General features: G+C 41.8%; 4 protein-coding genes across 5 annotated transcripts in view; 3 read left to right on the plus strand and 1 right to left on the minus strand.

Annotated features, from left to right (window-relative positions):
* Window positions 1-8,159, minus strand: part of LOC125761562 (uncharacterized) — a 31,157-nt gene extending 22,998 nt beyond the window's left edge. Inside the window, exons 1-2 of one of the 2 annotated variants that reach the window (XM_049422787.1) lie at window positions 7,982-8,159; window positions 7,607-7,790 (exon numbers count right to left, since the gene is read on the minus strand). In XM_049422787.1, the coding sequence (XP_049278744.1) occupies window positions 7,607-7,730 (124 nt within the window). In that variant the 5' untranslated portion in view covers window positions 7,731-7,790; window positions 7,982-8,159. Of the gene's footprint in view, window positions 1-7,606; window positions 7,791-7,947 lie in introns of both variants that reach the window. The other variant, XM_049422785.1, reaches the window with a different exon arrangement.
* On the plus strand, window positions 872-1,832 carry LOC125761569 (uncharacterized). The gene is made up of 2 exons (XM_049422800.1): window positions 872-1,064; window positions 1,146-1,832. The coding sequence occupies exons 1-2, from the start codon at window positions 888-890 to the stop codon at window positions 1,770-1,772; spliced, it is 804 nt and encodes a 267-aa protein (XP_049278757.1). The 5' UTR covers window positions 872-887; the 3' UTR covers window positions 1,773-1,832.
* On the plus strand, window positions 4,157-5,126 carry LOC125761572 (uncharacterized). The gene has a single exon (XM_049422804.1). The coding sequence runs from the start codon at window positions 4,310-4,312 to the stop codon at window positions 5,039-5,041; it is 732 nt and encodes a 243-aa protein (XP_049278761.1). The 5' UTR covers window positions 4,157-4,309; the 3' UTR covers window positions 5,042-5,126.
* Window positions 8,160-8,502: 343 nt separating the features above from the next.
* Window positions 8,503-12,099, plus strand: LOC125761554 (dnaJ homolog subfamily C member 16-like). Its single transcript, XM_049422774.1, has 7 exons — window positions 8,503-8,748; window positions 8,832-10,197; window positions 10,260-10,488; window positions 10,585-10,759; window positions 10,824-11,028; window positions 11,091-11,831; window positions 11,887-12,099. The coding sequence occupies exons 1-6, from the start codon at window positions 8,579-8,581 to the stop codon at window positions 11,322-11,324; spliced, it is 2,379 nt and encodes a 792-aa protein (XP_049278731.1). The 5' UTR covers window positions 8,503-8,578; the 3' UTR covers window positions 11,325-11,831; window positions 11,887-12,099.
* The last annotated feature ends 5 nt before the right edge of the window (window positions 12,100-12,104 follow it).

Consider the following 12,104-nt stretch of genomic DNA (forward strand, 5'->3'; position numbering starts at 1 on the left):
ATACTTGTTTTACTTGTCTATAAGACTAAAAGTAATCAATTCAATAAGTCAGTACTCCTAAAAACAAGTGATAAAATTTTCAAGCTAATCGACTCACAAGTGTTTCAGAAATTGAGGGTTTTACAACTCGTTGTCTTGAGAAAAATCAGGAAATTTTTGCATTGTAACTGGTCTTTGCATTGTAACTTTGTTATTTCTTGATATTTAAATTTTTAGTTTTGACCAGAAATGATTTTTTTAACTTCGAAGATAATATTTCTTCTAATCTGTATACATCCTATTGATTTAATTTACTCAGCTCGTCCTGGCTTCAATTTATCCTCTAACCTCTTGAAATTTTAAGCCTTTAAAGCCAACCCACTGCTGCTCAATGCGAATGCCTAATTTATCATGCAAACATTATTTGCTCATGACATCATGCATTCCAACCAAAAGTGCAGTTTAATGATGTTTTTTTCTGCTATGCATTGTAAATATAACACTTCACTAGCAGATAGCCCAAAATCTTCAACACCTCCACCGAAAATGAGCGATGCATTCCAACGTATGATTGAACGTTGTCTTCCGCTTTATCGATCAACTTTGCATACGATTCGTTTGTTTGCCATTGTCACGCTTGCTGTTGCAAACACTTGACCGTCCTTAGGTAGTAGTAGGTACAAAAAATACCCTTCTTCAAGTACACACATTTATCCCCTTTTTGGCCGAAAAGGTGAACTTCCGATCCATTACTACTTCACCCGGGGATCGGGTACGCTGCTTATCGTGACGGTGCTTTCTTAATGCTGGCCACACGATAGCATCAGCTTGATAAGAGTTGGTGAGCATGCATCACTTGAACCTGAACCGTTTTGAGATAGTGAAAAAGTAGCCCCCGATGGGAGTGGATGCGGCTGAGGAAACAATATAAAACGTTCGGACGTAGTCGGGCGCTGGTTCATTCGCTAACTGCGCTCCCTGGGGAAGGTAGAAGTCACCACAACTTGGGAAAGGTTTATCACCATCAGCTGGCAAACAAAATGAAGGCACTGCTCCTGCTAGCACTGCTGTCCGTGACTATTTCGGTGAGTTGAGTTGCTTTTTTTTTTGTTTGTTTGGAGTACGTGAAAGTGGATTCGTTTGACGATCCATTGTCCTTATCGCAGGCTATCGTAGCTGATCGTGACGAGGCGCTCAGTGTGTTCACACAGCTAAAACGCGTCAAGAAGGGCCGTTTGTTCGGTGCGCAAGATGATTTCGTTTCGCTCGTACAGTCCGAGCTGCTGCTGGCCGAGGAGGAGTACGTGCGTTCTTCCATCACGGGAGAATCATCCATCCTGCAGGAGTTGGCTACCGCCGAAGCTCAAGCAAGTGGTCCAAACTGTGTAGACTTTATCCGTCAGAAGACGGCACTCATGCTGAATCTGGCCGGTGTATCGTACACTTCCTGTCTGCACCAAGTGGACGATGCACTGTACGCGAAGCTGTCGAAGGCTACGGATGGAGCGGTATCGCGCGACCAGTACGACCAGGCCAACGTGTTGAATGCGTTCCGGGGTGAGAATATCTTCGTCGATCCGGCGCGCATTCGCAGCAAGCTGCAGGAGCGTATGCGCGCCACACTTAAGCTACCGTCGATGAGTGCGGAATCGGTGAGGGAGATCCGTGAGGAGCTGGGCGAAGTGAAGGAACAGTTTGTTGTGTGCATGAAAGAGGCACGGGCTGGATTGGATACGTCACTGGAAGGTACCTCGAAGCAGTATCAGATTGTGTGTGCGAAAAAGCATGAATAAGATACGGAAGATGATCTAATAAACAGTACGCGCTTTTGTTTGTTGATTGAATATAATAAATTATTGACCAAAAGTGTCTGATTTTCATAATAACAATGCGTTCCATTGATCCAGAGATCAAAATAATTTTTATGGAAATTTTTTCGCGATAATTTACGTCGCGAATTTGCACGTGATCTCATTGCTCCTGTAGTTAAATGTGACCGTAATACCATTGTCGTGTACATTGAGAAATCCAATCTTATCTGGAGAAAACATGTTGTAAACACCAGGAAAATACGAAACAAACAACATATGGCAAGGGTTGTTCAATGAATAAATTCCCATTCATAAGTGAAGCTTATATTTGGAAAACATTTAAAAAAAAGGTTAACAGCGATAAGTTCATGTGGTGTCCTTCCGGTTATGTAATTTATACTTCTTTCCTAGTAAATGACACCAAAATGGATACCGAATTCTCGGAAATTTAATACACATTATTCAGTCCGCAAGTGGTTTAGCTAACAAGTTGGTAACAATGCTTCATGGCGAATAAATCAAAACCCCCAAACCAAATACCGGAAGATGCAAGAAAACAGATAAACCTTTACATGGGAATTGTGGTTTGTTCTTGTGCAGAAAGGCAAAATAAAAAGATAATGAATGTTAGTTTAAGACGAATAAATTATAAATAAACTTATACAAACAGTGTACCACACGGTGTTATGGGGTATAAAAGATGTTTTCTTGTTGCCCGAAATATCCAGTTTGTTGATCATCGTAGAAACCCCTGGTTAACACCATGAAGAGCTTCATCGTTCTACTGGCCATCGGCATCGTTGCCGCTGGTCGTCCAGAAACGGAGGACGTCATCATAACCTTCAAGAAGCTTCTGCCACTTTATAACTCCAGTTTAGACGAAGCCCAAACGGTCATCAATACCGTCAAGAGTGACGTCATGCATCAGTTGGCCCAAGTACATCTAGGGATTATTGACAAAAAGGAGGCATTTGTGCAGATTGTGATCGAGCGTGAGGAAACCATACATCAGGTGATCGGTGCTCAGAGGACGGCCGACAATCTGTGTCTAAGCTTTGTGAACGCTAGCAGTGAGATGAACGTGAACTTGGCGGGTGTATCCTTTACCAACTGCATCAATAAAGCGGATGAAGCGATAAATGGCAACCTTGCGTCGTACTACGGCTATATAAATACTATGGAGCAGCAGGTTTCGTGGATACGCCTGCTTGACGTATTCCAGGGCCACAATGTGTTTCACAGTCCGCAACCTATCATCGATAAATTGCATGCCAAGATGAACCTGTTGATGAACAACAATGGAACAGCATCGAGACTAGAGAATGTAACCGAACAAGTGTATAATGATCTGAGTTTCATCCAGAATAACTATAATGCTTGCATGCAAGAGGCTTTCAATCTGTTTGAACAAGGCGTCAACATGTGTCAGATGCAAATGCAGTTGATTTGTGGAGCCGACTTGAGTGTACAGAACTAACAGGATATTCCCAACAGGACAGTTACATAAAATCACGACTAAAATGGGTGTATCCTCAATTTCTGCAATCGATGCAGTATTCAGGATATGTATTATTCAGATAATAATAAACATGAATTCATCAACCATGGAGTTTACATCATAATTTTACGCTTGTTCTCCTTACTAAGCAACATTCTTTCTTTACTTCCAAACAATTCTTTACTAGCCAGTAAATCCCTCGACCAAATCCCATATAAATTGATCGATGGGATCTCTGTTTAAGGTCTCAATTGTTCATGACGAAATAAAGTCTTGGTGTTTAATAAAACAAAAAAGCAAAGTGATCATTCTTTATCAACAAAACAAAGGACAATAAATTCTACATCATATGATTTAATTTTTTTTAGTACATCAAAGCTGGGAGATTCTTCAATTTCTGCTTTCGATGCAGTAGCCACAATGTGCAGTAATTTTTATTCATAAAGAACGGCCTGGCCGTATTGCTAAGGTGCAGTAATTAGTAGTGAATAAAAAATGAAATCAAAATCTGTGGAATTTACTGTATCTTTGGGATCTTTCCTTGGGTTCTAGATTGTACATAACAAATTCCTGTCTTGGGAAAATTCGGTACCAAAAAGGCAAAGGTATGCCTCGTCATTGGCAAGTAAAAGGTCACAAACAATATCTAGAAAATATATTTTTGTATTAAAAACAAAACTATATCAGAGAGTAAATTTTCAAAAAGTTTTTTAAACACATTTGAACGAATTCTCATTGTTTTCCATTTCGGCAAAAGTAAAGCAAACAATGCAAATTTTGCCTTCCAAGCATACTGTACTTGTTGACATGATCGTCTTAATCCGCACATCCGTCAGTGAGATAAATCCTTCTTTCCGGCTTATGCTAATCTTATCTGAGCTCGTCTCGCCGGGATGGAAATGATGCGTTGAACCGTTGCTATCATACATATTTGGCAGTATTTGAGGTACCAAGTGCCAGTGATCGTTTGACCGTTAAGTTGTCTAAGTGTGTGGACAACAGAACTTCCAAAAGTATAGAGATGAAGTTACTTATTCTGGCAGTGCTAGCAGTGATCGGTGCAAGCCATGCAGCTCGCCCCGGTGCCAATGAGGTGATCGATACGTTCAGGTCAATCGTTCCACGGTACATCGATACGATTGCTGAAGATCAGCAGCAAATATTCGCGCTGGAACACGAAGAAACGCAAGCGTTAACCCAATTCCACTCCGATATTGTACGCACAAAGGAAACGTTCGTCAAATCCGTCACACTGCAGGAAGATCAGCTGAACGGTTTGATGAGGGGTCAGAACACATCCGTTGCCGATGGGCAGTGCATGCAATTCGTCCAGAGAGCTACTAACGAAACAGTCAACGTGATCGGTGTGGCATATACTACGTGCATTAACGAGGCCGATGAATCATTGGGTAATGTCACTGCGTCGTACTACGGCAGTATCGGAGCACTGGAACAAGCGTCCACCAATCTACGACTGCTGGATGTATTCCGGGGCGACAATGTGTTTTACACACCGTACAATATTGTGAATAAACTGCACCAGAAGGAAGCGGATTTGTTACAGAACAGACCACCATTAGCAGCTGAGCTGGAGACACAAAAACAGGGCTTCGAGGCAGATTTGATGGAGATCCTTAACAGATACATTGTGTGCATGACCACTGCAGAAATGTCCTTTCGAACCTACATCGATCTGGCTCGCCAGCAGTTGAGCTACATTTGCGGTGCAAACCTCAACATTGTCGAGAACTAAAGAGGTATCCGAAACAGAAGAATGATTATAATAATTTGAAGCATATTTTAATAAACACAAATCCTTGAGAGGTATGTTTCTCGCACATTCCTCAAATCGAGGGTCGGTCGATGTACTTTAACCGTTTTCTAAAGAGGTTTCATGTTCCAGTGTTAGACCGAAGGTGAAACGCATTTATCTGCAATTAAATTTGTGTTCCTGATACGAGCGACCCTCCCGTGTGTTGGGTGGTTTCATCCTAAGCAAACAACCGACGTGCCCGGGAGAGCCACGTTTTAAAGGGTGTCGGGATGCAGGTCAAATGGCAAACCGCTCCGAAACAAGACGACTAGATGGGCGGCCATCTTCTACTGTGTCCTACTATTTGCTCGTACAGTCACCCCCTATCATTGTGCAAACTGTTCGCATACGCGTTTGTTGCGTGAGATTACGCCATGAGAAAGATAAAACGCGAACTGAATTTATGCTAGTTTCGACCGAAACAGGGCTAGATCAAAAGATCACAAGTTTCTAAAGAAACATGGCGGAGATGTTGCGGTACGATTAGTTCCATCCATGCTGGTGAAAAGTGCGGCATGGACAGTTAAAATGGAGAGAAGTTGATTAGAACAGAGCGGGCACTATTAGCTTTAAAAGAGATGTATTAATGTTTTATTAGAGTCTTCAAGATATACAAGTAACATCTATGTTTAACCTTCAAATGTTATTTGAGCAGAATAATAAGAAACTTTTATCTAAACATATCCGAAACGTGTGTTCACATCGTTTCTACACTTTTTAGTCATGTTTTTCATTCTCAGAATGACCAGCTTCATGCTACACCGGCTAAACTGATGGTCCTATATGAACACTTCCAGTTCTGGGTAAAGGAGCGAAAAAAAAGTTATTAGGTCCGAGATTTGACGGTTAACTGCTCAACATCCGGCCGCAGATAAGTTTGCCACCGGGTTCCCGGGAGTGAAGGATGGAAACAATCTGATGTCCATTAACGGAACGGACCGAAGTAGTATCGTAAATTAAATTTTATTATTTCATTACCTTTTCGCTTCTACTCCACACAACTTCATGCAGCCGATTCAACGAGATATCAAGGGTGTGCTGTTAGCTTATCATGCTGCTAGCAACCTGTTGTTAAGGATCTGTCTCTCTTTTTGCCAGTATCGACCCTCTTCTCGCACCGTATCGTAAAGTGACCGGATTGAGCGCATCCCACACGATTGGGGACAGGATTCTCCATGTTTATAGATTCTGTGCGGTGAATCATTACGGTTCAACGGTGCTATACACGCAGCACGGGACACCCTCGGCAGGAACGGTCAACGTCATAAACCACGAACGGTTTCGTCCATCGTTCAACCTCAAGCTAATATGTTTCCTGTTCCGTCCGAGTAGCAAAAAAAAAACCACTGCAGGCATGCACTTTGCGTTACGGAATTCCCTCATAATCTGTCCAATCTTTCCAGCACTGATGACGGGAAAGCAACGCGATTCACTGCTGAAATGGTTCAAAAAGTGACCAGGGCAAAAAAAATATTGCACACACACACACCACTCGGTACACGAGTGGCCTACGGCAAATGGAAGTTACAGGGACCCGGTGTGAACCGTAATTGAGTTTACCAAACCGCGATGAAATTTTGGGGCTGATTGTAATTTCCTTTACCCTATGTACAATTTTGGTGCCGCATTCCATGTGGCAATTGTGGTGATGAATTTCAATTTCTGACTTCTTTTGCGTAAGTGAAGAGAGTTTTGTTAGCTGGAGTAACAAGCAAAAATACACAAATACACAAGGCCAGATGTATGTGTTTTTTTTCTCGGTAAAAATACCTCGATTGGACACTATTCTAGCCGTGTTGTAATCAAATGCAGGTCAACATCGTTCCTTTATGCTTCAAAATCATCACTCACCTAGAAGGCCAGTAATGTTTCCCATATGCTGTATCTGGAACATCTGTCTCAACTCAAACCATTGCAGCTCGAGTCAGGTAACGTGACAGGTTACTCACCGTCGCTCCGACGACTAATGAAAGCTGAGTCAAAGTGTCACGAACCGACCGGACAACCGGTTTTGGGGGAGGGAAAACGGTTACACGGCAAAATGTGATACTGTTTCCGTTGCTTTACAACGTCTCAAGATTTCACACGTGGTCAAGTGGGAATGGACATACATAGGCCGAACGAAACAAAGGTGTCTGGAACAGGCTTTCAGTGTGCGTAATGGCAAAGCCTGGTGTAACAAGTGTCCTCTATCAAACTACCTCTAGTTACTACCTCAAGACGTCACCAGATCACCATGCCATCCACATGGGACGGGAGCCACAACGTGTGCAAAATGCAATTTTCTTGTAGTGGATTGTTGCGAAAATATGCTCTCGTTGTTTCAGGGGGACATTTTGCTGTTTTCTTATCATCTCGTGCACCGGAAGCGATCCGACGAGTATCTCCGTCGTCGCCTTTGGAAGGCAAATATTATTCCAGTGTCATTTGCCGTCGCTTTCAATTATTGCATTATAGGAGAAAATCATAATTCATCTGCGGACAGCTGTCCGCGTGACCACTTACCGTTGGCTTCCTTCGAGCCCGCCAACACGGAGGACGGAACGGCACTGACCGTGGCCAGCGACACCAGGATTGCTAGTGCCGCCGCCCGGCCGATGGCCAGGTTTGCTTTGGCGATCGGTCGCATCAGTTCAAACGAAAAACCGGTAAAACCTTTTGCACAGCACTGACACTTTTACGTTTCACCCTGAAGAAAATACAATCAGAATTACAAAAAAAAAAAAAATACTCACGTAAAATCATAAACTAACAGTAACATATCTAAAATTGAACTACAAAAACGCTAAACTAGAAAGAAAACTACAGAACGGGTGCGTTAAATCACTTTTAAAAAAACGGCTCACATGTAAAATTCACTTTATCCTTTTCTTCACCCACGGGATTAGAACAGCGTGGAAACAATTGCTGACTGAGTTGCCTGACTGGTAGCAGCACTGGATCTAGTGTGACGGAGTCACACACGGTGTCTCCGACGGTATTCGAAGTCAACTGGTGGAAAAACACCGTTCAACTGATTTTTCCCGGCACATTTTCTTTTGATATATACTTTTCCGGACGCACTCACACAGGCGCGCGCAATACGCACATGCTATCGGAACACATGACAACGGGAAGCTTGGCCGCGCGCGTATGTGAAGGATATTTTTAGCAGAAAAGCTCCAGAAAGCGAAACATATGTGCAGCTTTCACGAAAGCTGTGTTTGGTGGGTGGTTTCTGTGAAACTGTGCAAATTAATGTGGGGAAAAACGGCGTTAAAAACCAAAACAATCCAACATGATCATAAAAATATATTTAAAACACAATAACTTTCGGAACAAAAAGAGAAGATGTTGGATCAGCAGCGCTGGCTCGACCACAGTGCGATGAGTGCGGCAGTCAAACCCTGCATGTCAAACTACGATTTGACACTGTCAATATCAACAACAATCAACACTCCCAGTTCATTTGTGCGATTGTGTAGAAGAAAATCAAGGATGTGCGGTCGACAGAAAAGCGTGGTTTTTTGGATTGGTTTCGCTTTGTTTTTTGGCACAATTGGCTTAAGTCTAAGCGCTTCCAACGATCCCTACACAATTCTAGATGTACATAAACGAGCATCAGTGCAGGAGATACGCCGTGCATACAAACAATTGGCCAAAGAATGGTGAGTGCTGTCCATGGAAAAATCGATTCTTTGGTGGGCTTCATATTTTATCTCCTGAAATTACTGGCCTTTTTTTCTTACAGGCATCCCGATAAATCGAACCATCCTGAAGCGGAAACGAAATTTGTGGAAATCAAACAAGCCTACGAATTGTTATCCGACTCGGATCGTAGACTTGCCTACGACCAGTACGGAATAACGAATGAGGATGCAGTGCTGGAACGAAATCGGCCAGACTATAGCAATTATGGTCGCTTTCAGGATCCTTTCGAGCAGTTTTACGGTGCACATAGCTTCAACTTTCATGATCAAGATATAGGCTTGTATCATCGACTTTCCATCACTACCAAATATTACGAAACGAACATTTTGCCGAAAAGTCGCACGACTCCGCATATATTGATGTTTTACGCTGATTGGTGCTTTGCATGCATGAAAGCGGCAAACTCTTTTAAAAAGCTAATCGACACGCTCGAGCCGTACGGAGTGGTTTTTGCCACTGTGAATGCTGGTCACGAAGAGCAACTTGTACGGAAAGTCGGGGTACACTCGCTACCATGCGTCATTATGGTATTAGATGGTCATAATTACGTTTACAAGGACAGCGTTTTTAATGCACAGCATGTGGTAGATTTCATACGGCAAAAGCTGCCATACAAACTGTTAACGCCAGTAACAGACAGTACGCTTGATACCTTTTTGGGCGGTTGGGCAGATAACCGTGTTCGTGCTCTTATTCTAGAACCGAGAGCACAGCCCCGATTGCGTTATCTTATAATTGCATATTACTTTCGTGAACGTGTTGCATTTGGTTTCGTGCAACTAAACTTCAACAACACCGCAAACATTCAGGCAAAGTTTAAAGCTCATTCCGCTCTTGATACCTTGCTGCTGTTCAATGAATATCCATCACAACCGATCGCCTCAATTACCATGTCGGATATACCAACCACGACGCTGAACAATATTATATCGCACAACAAATTTCTTGTGTTTCCACGTCTATCTTCGCAAGACATGCTGGATAGCGTTTGTCCGGCGGAATGGAACCGACCCCGGAAGAGACTGTGCGTTGTACTAGTAACTGAAAATACGAACCTGCATGATGGAGCTCGCACCGTTATGCGTAAAGTAGCGCTTGAATCGCTATTTAGTCGTGAGAGAGTACGATTTGCATACATATATCAAGAAAAACAAAACGATTTTATCGGCGCGCTTTCTAAGCACAATCAGCCGAAAGATACTCTTTTGCAAATTGTCATCTTCTGGCGTCGAGATACGAAACAAGTTCGGTACGAATGGATACATGAGATTGTTCTGCCTGTCGATAAAACACTGGAGAATGATACACAAGAGCAATACTTCAATCAAACGAAGCAAAAGATGGATACTATCATTCATCGATTGCTACGCTCGTCGGAAGCATTGACCTATGAAACCGAAGTGAAGGTAATTTACTGAATTAACTGCGAATATTTCAACTGTACACTCATTTAACGTTGTCTTTACAGGCGCTTTTAGATGAACATGCCGAACATGCGGTGATGCGAATGTTAAACCGTATATTGCTGGCCTTAGAATATATGGTGGACAATTTAGGACAGGAGCACATTCTACCAGCAATATCTGTTATCGGAACAGTAGCATTTATTCTTATCATTGGATATGTAATGTCTTACCTACTACATTTGGAAGAGGAAGACATACAACTGAAGAGCAAACATGTGAACAATTCTAACGGTAAGCAACTTTATGAAAATTTATTCGTCAATTATTATAAAAAATATGGCAAATAATCGTTCAATGTTATCTGCTTTAAATGTTTGATTTTTTCAGGAAAACCTGTGGGGTATGTGCCGGAGCTTCGATTACATGAACTGCGAGCAGAAAAATATAATGGATTGGTTAGACTTCTTAAGCCCGGTTGCCGTACCATAGTATTACTTACAGATTTGCAATCAAGATCGAAATTGATTCCTGCATTTCATAAAGCTGTATGGCCGTATCGGAAGTATGGTTTCTTCTGATTGGCTTTTTTGTCAAACTATATTAACGCTATTTTGGCTATTTTGCAGGAACAAAACACTAATGTTTGCCCACATGCAGATTGAAAAGGGCATTGCTTGGTATGCAGAATTATTACGTTTGTCGCTGTCAGAATCACGCGAGATGGATATCAATCCACGAAATTGTATTGGTACAGTCATTGCTTTAAATGGACATCGTAAATATTTCTGCATGTATCATGCCAAGCATCCAGAGTCGAATCGTGGAGCAAAGGTAATGTAGACGAAACATATCTATAACAATTGTTTCTATAACAGTTTTCATTCTATTTCTAGCGCATGATAAAAATAACTCGTCATCTTAGTTCGATACCGTCTGATCCCGAAGCGGGAGCATTCCTCGGTATGGATAGCTCCGATTCCGAAGCCTCCATGCCAGACATATACGAACCAAAGATTCTTCTTGAGGAAAATCTGCTGGACGGTTTGCCAAACTGGCTTGATCGTTTGTTCGAAGGGACTACACATCGATATTTCATCAACTATTGGCCAGATTTTACTTCGAAATGAGTGCAATCGAAATAACTAGTTGCGAATGTTTGGTATGTCCCCAGTTGGATTGTTAGTTTGGTTAAAGATGTAATCGTATTACAGCTTTGCACACTGTAACGGTCAGTTTTTAGCGGGGAAACAAACAATTCGCAAGGCTAAAAGACGATATCCATGATCTAATGCTCCGTTCATCGTTGTTTATCGTTTGGCAGTTTGTTATTTATGTTGTAACATTGTTTTTCTAGAAAAAAGAGCACCCAAAGCAACGATGCTAATGGGTTTGACCTAACAAATCACAAACTGTAGGATAAAATAATATGCAGATTGATCTATGTTGGTAGAAAATTATCATCTTTCACTTGTTCATCCATTCAGCAGGAATTTTCATCATCTTAAAAAGGCTTTGGATTTATTAAGAAAAAAAAGTCCTTAAGAATAGGACTTGAACATCATGGCAGTTTATCGGATCTATCGGAGTAGCATTAGCTCTAAACATAGCTAAACTATCGATATTCCAACTGTAAGGTTAAGCTCTCAATAGCTCTAAACATAGCTAAACTATCGATATTCCAACTGTAAGGTTAAGCTCTCAATCATACGTTAGGGCTAGACTACAGTCAGAGCTTGCTGATCTAGTCAATATTTTGTTTTAGATATGTGGTAAAAGAGACATGCGTGAAGCAAACAGCAAAACCATCTACCAAATATCCCAGCTAACAATTTTCTGATAAACAAATGCTTTTAAGACCGAAAATACATGGGGCTTATCAGCCTTACGCAATTCGTTTCCCAATCTTT

The sequence above is a fragment of the Anopheles funestus genome, chromosome 2RL (assembly GCF_943734845.2).
Source record: "Anopheles funestus chromosome 2RL, idAnoFuneDA-416_04, whole genome shotgun sequence".
In the NCBI taxonomy this organism is placed as follows: Eukaryota; Metazoa; Arthropoda; class Insecta; order Diptera; family Culicidae; genus Anopheles; species Anopheles funestus.